General features: G+C 59.5%; 2 protein-coding genes across 7 annotated transcripts in view; one reads left to right on the top strand and one right to left on the bottom strand.

The window, feature by feature from the left end:
* Window positions 1–12,843, bottom strand: part of Adamts13 (ADAM metallopeptidase with thrombospondin type 1 motif 13) — a 24,523-nt gene extending 11,680 nt beyond the window's left edge. For 4 of the 5 annotated variants that reach the window (XR_002817916.1, XM_023700401.1, XM_023700398.1 and 1 more), the window contains exons 1-18: window positions 12,652–12,843; window positions 12,297–12,363; window positions 11,030–11,310; window positions 10,598–10,733; window positions 10,274–10,393; window positions 9,866–10,020; window positions 7,852–7,935; window positions 7,514–7,638; window positions 7,246–7,392; window positions 5,528–5,668; window positions 5,038–5,200; window positions 4,334–4,438; window positions 3,297–3,448; window positions 3,043–3,106; window positions 1,676–1,802; window positions 1,139–1,287; window positions 744–864; window positions 157–237 (exon numbers count right to left, since the gene is read on the bottom strand). Coding sequence is in view for 4 of the 5 variants with exons in the window: in XM_023700401.1 (XP_023556169.1) it covers window positions 157–237; window positions 744–864; window positions 1,139–1,287; window positions 1,676–1,802; window positions 3,043–3,106; window positions 3,297–3,448; window positions 4,334–4,438; window positions 5,038–5,200; window positions 5,528–5,668; window positions 7,246–7,392; window positions 7,514–7,638; window positions 7,852–7,935; window positions 9,866–10,020; window positions 10,274–10,393; window positions 10,598–10,733; window positions 11,030–11,310; window positions 12,297–12,363; window positions 12,652–12,768 (2,335 nt within the window). In the remaining variant the exon portion in view is untranslated. The remainder of the gene's footprint in view (window positions 1–156; window positions 238–743; window positions 865–1,138; window positions 1,288–1,675; window positions 1,803–3,042; window positions 3,107–3,296; window positions 3,449–4,333; window positions 4,439–5,037; window positions 5,201–5,527; window positions 5,669–7,245; window positions 7,393–7,513; window positions 7,639–7,851; window positions 7,936–9,865; window positions 10,021–10,273; window positions 10,394–10,597; window positions 10,734–11,029; window positions 11,311–12,296; window positions 12,364–12,651) is intronic. The other variant, XM_023700400.1, reaches the window with a different exon arrangement.
* The window catches only part of Rexo4 (REX4 homolog, 3'-5' exonuclease), a 16,362-nt gene continuing 13,925 nt past the window's right edge, over window positions 12,696–15,132 (top strand). For both annotated transcript variants that reach the window (XM_012516733.2, XM_023700423.1), the window contains exon 1: window positions 12,696–12,700. The gene's annotated coding sequence lies outside the window, so the exon portion shown is untranslated. The remainder of the gene's footprint in view (window positions 12,701–15,132) is intronic.

The raw sequence follows: 15,132 nt of genomic DNA, 5'->3' as shown, positions 1-15,132 counted from the left end.
CCTTCCCCTTCCCCTAGGCATGCGTGACCTTGAGGGGAGCCCCACTCTGTGAGCTTCCAAAGTCTCCTGATGAATTAGAAAACCAGAGCCATTTGGGGAACCTCTTGGTCCTGCCGTCTTGGGGCCAGGGATGGGGGTGTCCTCGGGTCAACTCACCCAAGTGTGTGAAGAGGGGCCTGCGGTTGACGATGTGCACTCTGGTCATGTTGGGAGTGACCGTCAAGAAGGTGACATAGTCTGGGGAGAGGCAGAGGGTCCTGGGGCCTCAGGCTGCTCACCTCAGTCAGAGCCAGCCGATCCCAGCTGCACTGGTGAGGCTGTGGGGCCGCTTCGCGGCACCTGCAAGGGCACTGCCCCAGCTGGGCACCGGGACTGGATCAGAGGGCTCCTGCCCAGCAGGGTGCACCAGAGGGAGGCAGGCTCCAGCCCTCCGTGACCAGCACACACTGCCACTGGTGGGTACTGCTGTGTACGCCCAGCGCAGTCAGGGTTTGCGCAGGCCTGAGCTTCCCACCTGCTCGGGTCCCTGGTGGGACGTTCCTGGGGGGTTGGAAGAGCCCTGCCCACCCACATGCACAGTGTCTATTTTCTCTGTGCTGCAGCTATGGGGGTGCAGGGCTGAGCTGGCCATAGTGGCGGTCACCGCGGGGAAGCACAGGTTGAGACCCGGTGAGAGGCGCCCACAGGGCAAGCCAGCCGAGGCTCTGAGTGGTGGGCTCCAAGTTGCTGCTCCCTGCCCCTACCTCCGGCTGTGCCCCCCGTGAAAGAGCCATTTCGGGGGCTGCACGTGCTGTTGTCCCCTCCGCACACCTGGCACACATCCCACACCTGCCCAGAGTCCATCCTGCCATCGCAGCCAAATGTCTATGCAAAGGGACAGCAGAGGGCCAGGGTCAGAGGAGGAAATGTCCCCTAATGCCCCAACCCTGCCGGCTCTGAAGTTCAGGAAGTGAGATCGGCAGGCTCACAGTTGTCCCCCAGGCTGTGGCAGGAATCATGACCTCAGCCACCCTTGTCTCCCCTATTTCCAGCACTGCGCCCCTCTGCACCACAGACCTGCCTGGGTCCTTCCGAAGGCACAGGCAGGCCTCGGGGCCACGAGGGTTGGAGAGGCACCCGGCTGGCCACACACACCTACCCGGCAGCTGCCCAGCACGCACAGGCCCAGGGTCCCATCCTCCTGGGGGCTGCTGGGCACACAGCGGGTCCCATCCAGGAACCTGTCTCCACGCCTCGCGATGAAGCCCTCCCCAACAGCCCAGCACACGTGTCTGCACAGAGGGTCCCCTGCAGGGCAGAGTGTGGCAAGGCTGAGGAGAGGCGGGCCCTCACCGCCCACCCCGCCCCCAACCCTCCTCCCTCAGTTTTGGGCAAGGTGTCTACCCCAGCTGCCTGCCCTCCCTCCTGAGGCAGCACCAGTCACTGGATGATGAGCTCAGTGCTGTGCTTGGCGTCTCCCCTGCCTTCTCCTCCCTGAATCCTTCTCCAACCCCAGGGAAAGGCGCCGCCACTGCCTTCAATTCCGAGACAGGAAACAGGCTCAGAAATGGGCCCCGCTGCGCATCAGCTGGGAGGCTAGGCCGGGCGAGTACCACAGCCCACGGGGTGCCAGGGTCTGCCCTGCCCAGCCCTAAAGTGACCGTGGCCTGGGGAGAGGCCCTACACTACGACGCACCTCGGCTGTACTGCACAGCGGCACCCCAGTGGTAGAAGGAGGCGCCCCCCTGGGCGAGGGGCAGCGGCTGTCCGTCTGTCTGGGCACACTGCTCGGACATGAACTCCAGCTGGGTCTTCTCGCAGGCCTGGCATAGTGGGCAGAGGACAGGCACAGGGGCCCCTTGGCACAGAGCCAGCATGCACCCCTCGTGCGGGTCAAGACATGGGTGGCCCGGCTCTGGGCTGGGCTGCGGAGGCAGTGCCAGCGCCTCTGCCTTTGTCTCTGCCAACAGGAAAGATCTAGAGAATGGGTACAGGACACAGGGACAGCAGGAAGGAGCGCTGCGCTTGCGGGGCCTCTGAGGAGGGGCTGACTCCCACTATTCCCTGGGTCGTAGGTGATCTCCAGACCAGAGGGCACCAGCCCCACTCCAGCTCCCGGGCAGGCATCTGGGTGCCCTCTGCACTGGAGAGACTCAGAACCAACCCCCTGGGCATCACTGGTGACGGGAAGGCGGGCAGAACAGGGCGCTGCGCGGAAGGCAGAACAACAGCGAGGGGGTTCTGAAGTCAGCGCTTGGTCCTGCGTCTGTCTGGAGGGCTTGCTGCGGTTGACAACAGCACCCCTCCAAGTCCCTCACCCTTCGACCTCTGAAGACAAGGGCTCTGCCTTGGTGGCTGGGGCCACACCCGGCAGAAGGGGCTGGAAGGACTCACAGGCCCTCCTCCCCTCCTTGTCTCCCGCCATAGGAGGACTGTGTGCCCTTCCCAGGATGACACAGCCACAGGACAGGGGGCCACCTGGGCACAGGGAGCAGCCCCCAGGGGCACACCCTGCGGGGACCTTGACTGGAGCTCCGGGCTGCAGAACCAGGCAGAGCCCACATCTGTGTCTATAAATCACCTGCAGGTGGCCCTGTGTTGCGCAGCCCGTGCACCCTGAGACGGGCGCTTGGCCCAAAGAAGCAAGGGCAGGGACCCCACACGCCCTGCACAAGCTCTCTCGCACACCACAACTGGCAACAGAAAACAGGTGGCCATGACACCAATGCCCACCAGTGCACGAGGCCAAAGGATCCCCGGGCTGTCTGGCCACACAATGGCTTACATTTGGCGCCATGTGGGAGTGCTGGTTGTGCAAACTGCAGGGGACCTCACACTTTGACAGGGGTGACATCGTGCTCTGCGATTCCACCCCAGTTCGTAAGTAAAAAGAAAACCTCTTCTTCCAGTGGAGGGGGCACTGCAGGGGCAATTCTCACTGGCAGGGGACACTTCAGTGTCTGTGCTGGTCACCACAGATCCTCCTGCTGTGGTCCTGGGGTCCCTCTCACAAGTGAGACATGACCCCCCAGCCCTTCAGTGATTTCTCTGCGGCACACCTACCTGAGTGTTACACATCTCAGCCTGCAGGTCGGCCCCGGGGCAGGTGCGGCCCCCGAAGGCGGGCCTGAAAGTACAAACACGAGGCTGAAAATCTTTTTTTTTTTTTTTTTGCAGAACCGGGGATTGAACTCAGGCCCTTTTGCTTGCCAGGCAAGCACTTATTCTACTGAGCCGTCTCCCCGACCCCAACACAAGTCTGAGAGGTGACCACTGCTCCCCGCCCCAGGGAGGGCTGGCACCCCACTGCACCGTACCTGGGGTTGTCACACCGCCGCCTCCTGGTGACCACACCTCCTCCACAGGAGCGGGAGCAAGGACTGCTGGGGCCCCAGCTGGACCAGCGTCCATGGACAGCCGCCATGGGCATCAGCTCTGCCAGGGCATGGCAGCGGCCCTTGAAGCACCACTGCGAGACAAGGACAGCTCCGTGTACACCCCAGGGGACACCATCACGCACAGGCAGGACCCCATAGTGACCCTGCCCTCATAGGCTCCCCTACACCTCACTCTGCTTGGGACTAACATTAAAGGGCAGAGGTCAGACCACCAACAGGAAAGACAGAACAAGGGCCTGGCCACCCACTGAGCAGGAAGCAACCAGGGGGCCTGGGTGGGGAACAAGCAGGTGTCTGGGGGAGCCCAGGCCACAGACTTGCAAGCTCACCCTTCTCTATACAATGGGGCACAACACAACACCTGTGCCCAGGGCTGAGGAGGTGAGATGGTGCCCTGTGCCCGGAGGTGGGGTTCAGTATGCCGCGCTCTCCAGGTCTGCAGGGGCTCTACGCTCACCGAACCCTCAGCCTTGTAAGAACCAAGCAGGGTCCCACAGGGTTTGTTCCTCAAACCCAGAGACCCACGCAGCGCAGCCTGGAGGGCTCAGCTGTCCGGCAAGCGGGCCATACCCAAGGTGCCCCGAGCATTTGGCTGCCACCCTCTGGCCACCAGATCGGAGAGGCAGCTCTGGTCCTCTCTTCCCATCCCTTCATTACTGACCTCTTGCTTCCTGCTGCAGAGTCAAGGGTCCAGGCCAACTCTCCTGCCCACACCTGCCCACATCACACCTGCGCAGTCACCTATCACACACCCCTGAGCATACACCTGTATGCACACTGGTACACATGCACACCTGTGCACACACCTGAACATACACCTGGGCACCCAGCTGCACACATACACACCTGTACAGACGCCTGTACCCAGCTGCACACATACACACCTGTACAGGCGCCTGTCTACACCACACACACACACACACACACACGATCAATCTCTTGTCCTGTGCCCAGACCTTCTCTACACCGCATTCTGTCCCATCCAAGAGAGGAGCAAGGCGGCGGCTGCAGCTGCTTTGATCCAGGGGGTCTGTGTGGCAGGACAAGGCCTGGCACATGTCCTAGGATGGAAACAGGAGGTCACTCAGCAGCCACCAGGCAGCCAGGGCCCCTCTTGGACCACAGGACACACTGACAGCCAATACCTAGCTCTGACAAAGCTGATGGAGGTATAAAGCCTTAGTAGTTTCATGGAGGAGGGAGCCCACTTGGGCAAAAGGCTGGGGTCTGCACTGTCCGGGCAGCACTGGGAGGAAGACTGCCTCTGGGGTGCTCGCCCCCCACCGCCGCCCCGGGAGGAGGCCGCCTCCTCCAGGCCGGGAGCCCTTGGAAGCTGTCGGGGTTGACAAGCTCATCAGACAGGTGACCCTGAGCACAGTGCATGCCAGGACCGTGGACATAATCTGCACAGCCCCAACCAACAGAACGGCGAGGACCAGCCAGGTGTGGCCGTGCATGCCTGCAACCCCAGATGCAGGAGCAGCAGGCATGCCAGGAGCTCAAGGCCAGCCCGGGCTACAGGGTGACACCTTGTCTAGAAGAATAACGTAAGGATTTTCATTCCGGAAGTTCAGGATTTCAAGAGGCGGCTGACAGCTTGACACGGGACGCAGCTGTCCCACCGTGTGCCTGGCACTCAGTGTGTGCACAGTATACTCACCAGCCCCTCCCTGGCAAAAGTGCAGGCGACAGCAGCCGAGCCAAAGGCAGCGCGGCACTGCTCGTCCACGCCATAGTAGAGGCCAGGCTGGGCGTCAGACAGGTGGCCCGCGGGTCCCTGAGGCGACTGTGGTGGGTCCCACATGCAGCGTACCTGCCCTGTGCTGGGATGGGTCCTGGCTTAGGCTCCGGGAGCAGGCCAGGTGGTGGGCGGGTAGACAGGGGGGTGGGCACAGGCCCTGGGGGGCACAGGCCGGCATGTGACGGGAGATGGAGGAGGGGCCAGGCAGAGAGGCAGGTGTTGGTGTGCAGACAGGACTGCAGCAGGGTGGGTGGGGAAGAGGGCAGCTGGGCAGGCGGACGGTGAGCGTAAGGGGTGGAGAGAGTGGGGATGGGCAGGAGCGGGTCCGGGAGGGAGAAGAGTCCCGGGTCAGAGATGAGTGGGCACCGCATCACGGCTGGGGCTCTGGCGCTGTGCGTGGGGGCCATACCTGAGCAGCTGCTGCAGCTGCCTGCGGCTACAGGGGGACCACACGTGACCCCTGTGGGTGGTCGCCACACCATCAGATGCCATTACATGTCCGCTGGGCCCACAGCCACTGCCAAGTGCCCCATCATGGCTCAGGCCGAGGCTGAGGACAACCGGCAGAGTCAGGGGCTGGACTCCCTAGTTTCCCGACTTGGGTCAGCCCCTACCCACCCCGCCTCCACCAACTAACCAAGCACAGTAGAGACAACAGCCAGCTCTGCCTGAGCTTCCTACCTGTGTGGCAGGCAGCACCGGCCTACGGTGGCTCCTATCTCTTTTGGCAATTAATTCTTGAGAGAATTTTAAGGTGAGCAGCCCAACTCCCCCTGAGCATCACACCCTGGAAGGGCCCACAGGGGAGGGGCCGGGCCTTGGGGCTGCCAGTGGCCCCTACTGCTCCAGGCTGCAAGCTGAGCCTATGCGCTGAGGAGCAGAAAGTTCCAGGGAAGAGGCTGGAACGCTCTCCCTGCCCTCGCGGCTGCACGTTGGCCCTTAGGCAAGCAGAAAGGATAGGGAGCCAGCCTGCCATCAGGCCTGAGGGAGGCCTCCAGCCCAGGCGCTGGTGGGGAGCACAGTTAAAAACAAACAAAAAAAAACTTTCACTTTTTAGCCAGGCTCGGGTTTTGCACAAAACCCGCCTGAAATCCCAGCACTGGGAGGCAGGAGGATTGTCTCCAGCTCAAGGCCGGCCTGGGCTGCATAATGAATTCAAGGCCAGTTTGAGTCACAGACCAAGATCCTGTCTCAAAACAATCAAAAAGAAATGTTCAAGGGCCGGCCAAATAGCTGAGCAGATTAAAGTGCCTAGAGGCAGGCACAGGGGCCTGGGTTTCCATCCCCAGCCCTGCCGAGCCGCCCGCCTCCAGGGCGCACCGAGAGGGCAATTGAGACTGGGCGTGGTGGCGCACACCTGTAATCCCAGCTCTTGGGAGGCTGTAAACAGGCGGATCACTGAGAGTCTGATCTAGTAGAGAGACCCTGAACACCCTGTAGACCCTCCCCTAAAACACACACACACACACACACACACACACACACACACACACACATTCGCTTTTCACTGCATTGTCCCTATATTGTTCTCATCATGTAAAAAAACAAAACTCAAAAAAAGAAGCCTATCACCCTAAGTGAAAAGACAAAAGATAGGAGGAAAAATTTGACCACAGCAATGCACAATGTACCAAGCAGGACAAATTCAGAAACAACCTAAGTACCCAACGCGCAGGAATTAACCAAATAAGCTTTGGTGCATTAAAACAAACAAAAACACTCTAAGAGATCCAGCAGGGCTTTGGGGATATATTATTAGGCCAAAAAATAGCTCCCCATGAGCCAATCTCACACATAGACTATCATGGGCATATGAAGAAAAGGCTGAAACAGAAGCACAAACGAGAGGGACTTTCTTTGACTCATGGCGCTCGGGGTAACCGTGACAGCCTGCCTCGTCCTCACCGGAGCTTCCAACAGAACTTATCCGCTAGCGGCTGTTAACTTGCGTCTGGGAGCCTGGGGGCAGGCGGTGTTCTACCACGTGGTGTCCTGAGGTGTCAGGTGGCCCTACCTGGCCCCACCCCTGCCAGTCCGCGGGTCAGGCTTTGCCCAGGCCCACTGCCTGCCGAGACCCTCCACCCACCCTAGAGACAGAGCCTGGGCACAGCTGGAACAGCTGCATACCTGTGCCCGACCTCATGGGCGATGGTGACCCCCAAATCAAAGCCAGTGTCCTCTGTGATAAGGCAGCTCCAGGAGGGTGTGCAGGCGCCCCCCAGCTGGGTGGCCCCCCGCACCTGCCGATTGCCATCGGGCAACTCCAGGTCAAACCTTGGCAGGAGAGAAGAGCCAGCCAGTGGCACTACTTGCCCACGCCCGGTCACCTGGGCAGAGGGCTGGAAAGGTCAAGGTGCAGCGCTCCGGGCAGGTGCACACCACTGTGACTGGCTACCTGGTGACGTAGAGGACCAGATCCGCGTGCCTGGGATCCCCATCGTCTGCAGGGTTGACTGACTGGCTCCACTCACAGACGCTCCGCAGGGACGAGGTGAGGTTGGTGGTGATATTTGGGGTTCCCTGTGGGACCAGCAGCAGAGCCCGCTCTTCTGGGAGCTGCCCAAGCATGGTGCTGACATTGCTGAACACTTCTTGGGTATCTCACAACAGCCCCAGGACCATTCCTCATTACAGATGGGGATGCTGAGCCCCTTGGAAGTAGTCACAAGCCAGCCGGCCCCAAGGCACTGTGGGAGGGTAGAAGGGCGGGCCCGACCCCCACTGGGCGCCTACCTTGGGCTCTGTGAGAATGAGCAGCTTCACCAGGTGCACTTGGACCTGCACCCCCAGGGAAGGGTCCCTCAGCAGCTCAGAGCCCTGTGGAGGCAACACCGGCGGGCAGTGCCAGCCCCAGGCCCGGTGGAGACGCCAGGAGCCGAGCACCATCGGGTGTGCGCAGGGGTCATCCCCGGGCTGTGAGCCCATGGCAGATGGCAGACGGTCACACAAGCCTCCAGGCCCTCCCTGGTTGTGGCTCAGATGGCCAGCCCCCCAGAGGGAGCCCCGAGAGATGGCAGAGTGTGCGCCATCGCCCTCAGCCTCAGCCTGCACCAGTGTGGCCCTGTCCACACCGCCTGCCGGGAACACCCTGGCCTCTTCTCTGCTTGCTGGGTCCAACCTTGGGAGCCACCTCCTGTTACCACAAGCTGATTCCTGCCCGGGCTTTCTCGGTACACCGCTCATGACTGACCGTATTGCTTGCCCCGGCTTGTTCCCCCATAGCACGCGGGGCTGGTGGGAGATGAGCCTGTCACCGGCTACGGCTAGCCTGAGTTGGAACCAGTCTCTGCCCATTCCCAGCTGTGTGCTCAGTGGCCCGTTATGGAAGCGCTAAACCTCAGTCCCATCACCTGTGAAATGGAGACACAGCCCCCCCCCCCGTCAGCACACTTGGGGACCACATGGCTATGAAGGGGGGTGCCAGGACTGACAGTGGCTATTCCCAGCACAGGAGGCACAGGGTGAGCAGCTAATCTTCTCTCTGGCCCAGCAGCCCTCAGAGAGCAGGCAGAGGAGCCCAGGGAGCCTGTGCTGGGTGACTGGGCAGGGACAGAGGCCCCGAAGTTCTAGCACAGTGGCTTCCCCTGACTTGGAGGAAACAGTTCTCACTGCAAAAACCACCTTCGTAAAAAAAAAAAAAAAAAAAACACCTTCGTGGCCACTCGGCAGAAAACCTATATGAGGGTGTTTGGGACTGGGACCAGGACCGTGAAGAGGAGGCACCGCTGGGCCAGACGCCTGGGGACAGGACAGGGCAGGACAGCGCGGCTGGGGCCAAAGGGCACGCCTGCCTCTGCAGCAGGCCAGGGAGACGGAGGGAACAGGGGCTTCCAGCCACCCAATGAAACTAGGTCTTAAATGTCCTTTTGGTTTTTGTATTTTAGGAAAGGGCCTTCAGGGTGTTCAGGGTCTCACTACTATATATCGGACTTGTACTGATCCTCCTGTTTACAGCCTCCCAAGAGCTGAGATTACAGGTGTGCGCCACCACGCCCAGTCTCAATTGCCGTCTCAGCGCACCCTGGGGGTGGGGCCAGCACTGCAGACCCGGGGATGGAACCCCCTGCCCCTGTGCCTGCTTGCAGGCGCTTTAGTCCTGCTGAGCTATTTGGCCAGCCCCTTACATGTCTTTCAAATCCAGTCAGTCAGAAATTCAGAGCCACTTTTCGGTAGTGACCTACCTGCACTCTACAAAACTCGTGTCAGGGCACGGCACTGAGGTGGGCACAATCTTGCCCTCCCAGTCCGAGCCTGCCATTTTCTTTGCATGGTGTGTGTGTGTGTGTGTGTGTGTGTGTGTGTGTGTGTGCACATTTGTGTGCGCGTGTGTGTTCATGTATATATGTGTGCGCTCATGCGTGTGTTCACAGAAGAACTCCGACAATCAGCTGGCTAAACGTCCACATGGTACGGACCTCTCATCCTCCTGGGATGATGATGAGGGCCGTAGTGCATCTCCACCTGCTGGGCTGCCCCTCCGCCCCACGGGGCAGGGCTGGCCAGCAGAGGGCAGTGTGGGCAGCCTGTGCCTCTCAGCCAGGCAGCGCTGGCCCTGGGGATCTGAGGAGCGGAAAGCTGTGTGGGGGGTGAACTTGGAGAGCAGGGGTAGTCCCAGGCCTACACTGCAGGTGTGTAGACCCCGGCTTGGGGTCTGCACCTGAGTTCAGCTCACTTGGCATAAATGCACTGACACGCCAGGGTGCTCACAGCCGGGGCGCTGTGTCCCCCACCCTGCCCCAAGACTCACCATGTTGAGGTTGGTGAGCACGTAGTGCTCGGTGTCCTCCTGGTGAGCCTGGTGGACATCAGGGCCCACAGCCACCAGGAGCTCCAGGTGCAGGATGCCCCCTGCTGCCCGTCTCCACCTCCGTGTCCCTCTCCAGAGCGCAAGGGCAGGATCTCCTGGAGGACAGAGACAGGCTGGCTGGGCCGGAGGGATGCCCTGGCAGGAAGCCAAGAGGCTGCACAACATGGGCACCCCAGGGGCACTCCAGGTACATGAGAGGGTGAGCCCAGGAGGGAGTTTCTGTGACCATCTCATCTGTCAGAGGGACAAGGGTCCGCCACCGCAAGGGCTCTGTCCAAAGCCCCTGCGCTGTCTTCCTGGACATGGGCTGGGGAACAGGGTCACCCTGAGACACCACCCTTCTCGCACCCCGATACACCCTCGTGGAGGGTGCCCGCCAGGCCTGGGAGGCTGCAGATCCCCGCTGGGCCCCTGAGCCACGTAGTCCGGGATCAGCCGCATCCCGCCTTTGAGGCTCCAGGTCCCCACCTGCCACGAAGGAAACATGAGAAACCCTGTCCTGGCAGCCCGGGGCCAGGAGACACCAAGGGCTGGCGGCCACACCCCGCTAGGCACTCCCTGCCCCGAAATCTCAGGGGTCCCACCCAGCAGGGCATTCCCCACAGCCTTCCAGGGGCAGAGCCAGCCCTCCCAGCTGCCCCTGGTGGCGTGGCCCTCTCCCAAGAGCTGTACCTCGCACAAACTCCCGGGTGGCAGGACTATGGATCAGGTGGGGCAGGGCCCCACTCCAGGGAGGCACCAGCGTCCAGTGCTTCCTCTTCACCGGTTGCACATACAACCTGTCCGAGCCCACCTGGATCTCTCCCTCCTGCAGGAGAGGCAGCGGCCTCAGGTGCAGGGCTAACGCCATGGGCTAGTCACTACCCCATTTTGCACCTGGCTCTACCACCTACTGACTGGGTAGGCTGGGGACACTTGGCTGGCCAATCTAGGCCTCTGTTGCCCCCTGGGAACAGGGTCCTTGTCCATTTGATTTTAGGCAGACAGGATGTGAGGCCACTCCAGGATGTTGGCCACACAACGAGGGATTTGGGATGACACCTCTATACACAGGGTCCCACCAGGCACAACCTGTCCCCTATGCTGTCCCAAGCCCCTACTCACCAAGTGGCCCGAGCAGTATGTGACCCTGGCCACTGTGCCCGGGGGCAGCAGGGCACGTCCCCTCATGAAGCAGTGACTGAGGGACCCCTCCAGCAGCCGGAGGGAGACATTCACCATGGGCTTGCTGGTGAAGGAGTGAGCCATGAGGCCCCGCTCAGGCCGGAAGGAGAAGGCAAAAGGCACTCCTGGAGCACTCAGGGAGCAGTGCAGGGCCCTGCAGGGCCGCGTCCTGAGCCGGTCCTTGCAGACGCACGTGAGTGGAGCCACAGTGAATTGGGGCACTGCAGGACACAAGGGCCACCTTGCTCACCGCGCCCGGCTGCCCGGGTCCTCTTGCCCTGGGACGGGCCCTGGCCACTCCCTGTGGTGAGAGTGAGTGGAGGGCGCACACCCTGCAGGGCAGGGCCCGGCTCAAGTCCCGTTTTTCCTAGGTTGAGGGCTGTTGGGCTCCCCAGCGGGGAGCCTCTTCTCCCCGGGACCTGCTCGGGGGCCTGCTGAGTCTGCAACTAGTTGCAGTCCTGAATGCTGCGGCACCCAGGGAGAATTCAAGTGGAGTCTGGTCTCCTGGAAAACAGGCACAGGCCAGCTCACTGCCCTCCTCCCAAAGCAGCCCACAGGGCAGAGGGCTCCCCCCCCATGACGGTGTACAAGCCCCCAAGGACAGGCAGAGATGCGAGCCACTGGGGTCCAGCCTGGCCCGGGCACTGGCCAGGTGCTTCTGCTGGGACACAAGTGGGGACCCCTCAGTCCTTCAACCTGACTGCTACCCCGCCCACCTATGGCCCCCACCAGCCTTTGATCAAAGCCAACAACGGCTCTCCTGGGCAGGGGGCTTTGACCTAAGTCCCCCTGCCATGGGGAAAAGGATTTACCAGAAGGAGATACACAGAATGGGCCCTGGGGGAACCCAGCTGGCATTACCTTGTTCCCCCCAAAAAAGAAATACATATTTACATCTGTAGCCAGAAACTCCCAAGTTCCTGAAAACCAGGCGGCCCAGCAAGGCCCTGGCGGAAGGAACTTGTGAGATTATAGTCGTTCCCTCGGGCCTCCAGCAGAAGCCGGGGTTCAGAACCCAGCCTGAGCAGGACATTCCCTCCAGCTTTTATCAGCTTGGGCGGAAGTGACAGGCTAAGGAACAGGGTGACTGCTGCTGCTCCTCTGACCTCTTCCCTCCAGAGCCGCCAGGAGCCCCGGATCACTGACTCCGGGGCACTGTACCCAAACCTGAGAAAGACCCCAGCTAAGGGGGCAGCAGAACACAAACCTTCGAAGGCTGCATCAGTGCCAAAGTAAGAGAGCACCTCGTCGGGCTCCAGAGCCTGCAGAAAGCTCTGAGGAAAGAGAAAGGGAGAGATGGAGGAAGAGAAAAAGGAGGGGAGATTGAGGGGGAGAGAAGAGAATCAGACAGAGAAGGGGACAGGCTGGGGAGGCAGAGGAAAGCAAGCGACCGTCTGGGACAACTGGCCCACTAGAAGAAACCAGCCCCTCCGTGGAGGGTTAGCGACCTTCATCCCCCAACCCCAGGCACCGTCCCTCCACCCAGCGTCCCTGAAGCCGAAGTCAACGTGGTCAGCGGCAAGAAGACCGTGACCCAGCGCTGGGCTCCGGCTCAAGCCCACCTGCTGGAAGTCTGACAGCCCCCAGCAGCCCAGGACCAGGAAGGCACTGGTGAGGACTCCCCACGCACAGGTCGGCTGGAGCACAGCACATTGTGCCGCGGTGCGAAGCTGTCTCATCCTCTGGACCAGCCTGAGGGCGCCGGTGGGACTGCGGCTGCAGCCCTGTGATCTCAGTGCGGAAGCCCCTGCTCACTGGCCCGCTGGCTGAAGACACCAGGCAGTGTTTACTCTTGGGAGCTTGCTGGCCTCCTCCCAGCAGGAGCGGGAGGGCAGCCTGCAGCCTGCAGCAATCCTGCTGCGCCCTGAGGCCCCCAGCCAGTCCTGCCCTGGGGAGCCTGCTCCTGAGGGGGAAGGGCCCTGGAGATGCGGGCATGCCGAATGTGGGGGCTTGGGCAGTCCCTGAGGGTCTCCACCCCAGTCTGCACACAGGTACCGCAGCTCTGACCCCCAACAAGCTGCTCCTCCTGACACCCCATTTGATGGGTTTGTTTTTATGAGTCCTTGCTGGCTGGGACTCACCCGTTTGCGCCCCTTCTCGCCCCTGCCACTCCACTGTCCAGCTCTCGCTCCCCTTCCATTTGTGAAAGGTCTCTCCCTCTACTTCCGTCACCTAGCTTCTATTTTGTTCTTTATTTCTAATTTGGGTTTCTCATGTAGGAGACGCCGGGCGCTGTCCAAGCTTGCGCGTCTAGTCTCACTCCACTTGATGGCCTCGGGCTGCGCCCATTTTCCTAACAAATGACTCAGGCTTATCCTTCTTTGTGGTGTTTAAGTGCCACACTCCCCTCATCCATTCATCTGCGGATGGATACATAGGCTGCTTCCAAGACCTAGCTGTTGAGCAGGCCAGATGGCTCAGCGGACTAAAGGCCTGCTTAGGCAAGCACAGGGTCTGTGGTTCAATCCCCGGCATCACATGTCCCGGGAGTGCTGAGCTGGCCACCGAGACTGGCACAGTGATGCACGCCTGTAATCCCAGCGCTGGGGTGGCTGAAAACAGGATTGCTATGTGTTATGGTTTGTGTCTAGTTGTCCCCCCAAAGCCTCATGCAGTCATGGGGTGAGGACTTGTAGAGTTTGTGTTAACTCAGGATCCACTGGGATTATATGTGATCCAAGGCTGGGATTATGGGTCTTAGTACTGCTGGGATTACCCATAGGTGAGTAGGTACTGGGAAGTACCCATAGGTGTGAGTACTTCCCTTACCCTGGGGCAGGTAATTTGCATTACAATGTAAGCTGGCAAGAGAAGCCAGCTGCCTGAGCTGCTGCCGCCCTCCCTTGAGCTCTTGCTCTTTGCCGCCACCATGAAAGGTTGCTTTCTGCTCTGTGCCGCTCTGCCTTGGAGCCAGCTGAGTGTGGACTGAACCCTCCAGTGACTGCGAGCTAAATAAACCTTTCCTTCCTTCATTTTGAGTGTCGGGTATTTGTCTCAGCAAAGAAAGAACAGTAAGGAAGACACTATGGGTCTGAGCTGTGTAGCGAGACCCTGTACCAAAGACATAAAAGACATAGCTGGTATGAGCTGTGTAGCTATACACACAGGCAGGCGTGGGGTACTGCAACACGGTTCTGAGGACGTCCAGAAGGGCAACAGCTGGGTCAAATGGAATTCCTAGTGTTAGTTTTCTGGGGAATCTTCATACTGATTTTCATAGTGGTTGCACCAACAATAAAGACTTCTTTTTCTCAGGGGCTGGAGAGATGGCTCAGTGGTCTAAAGCACCTACTTGAAACAAGCTTGGCAAAGCACAGGGACCGCAGTTCGATCCTCAGCACCACATGCCAGCCAGACCCGCCCCCCTGGTGGGCTGAGCTGGCCACACACACACAATAAATAAAAATGTAATAAATAAAAATAAATAAATATTAAAAAAAAAAAGACTTCTTTTTCTCTCTGTAGCCGCATCAGCATTTATTATTACTTGATTTCTTTCTTTCTTTCTTCTCTTCCCTTCATTCTTTCGCTCCTGGAACTGGGAATCGAACTTGCAGCCTTGTGCTTCTCAGACAGCTGCTGTGCTGCTGAACCCAAGCCCGGCCCTATTACCTGACCATGGTCATCCTCTCTGGTGTGAGATAGACTCTGGTGTCACTTTGCTTCTCTCTATTGGTCAAGACATTGAGCATCGTGTAGTTATTGGCCATATGACATATCCCTTGCCCATTTTTTTTCATAATTTTATTGATAAACAGCAATAAGACAGTTTCAAATCAAATCGCTAGGACAGTTTCAATAACTAACACACTGCATACATTCTTCTGAGTGGTTAATTGCTGTGCAAGATGCGGACTTGTGATCCTATTTACAAACACCATTAGAACAAATCATTCTATTCATTAAGAGAATGTAACTATATATCTATCTTAACCACTTTGAATACACTGATACAAAATGGACATTCATCTGTATACCCTTTTTTTGTTAAGTTCCGTTATTTGAATATTATAGGTGTGTAAACTCAGCAAAATATTCTAAAA

The sequence above is a fragment of the Octodon degus genome, unplaced genomic scaffold (assembly GCF_000260255.1).
Source record: "Octodon degus isolate 3935 unplaced genomic scaffold, OctDeg1.0 scaffold00123, whole genome shotgun sequence".
NCBI classification, from domain to species: Eukaryota; Metazoa; Chordata; class Mammalia; order Rodentia; family Octodontidae; genus Octodon; species Octodon degus.
This window is presented reverse-complemented; position numbering and strand designations above follow the sequence as displayed.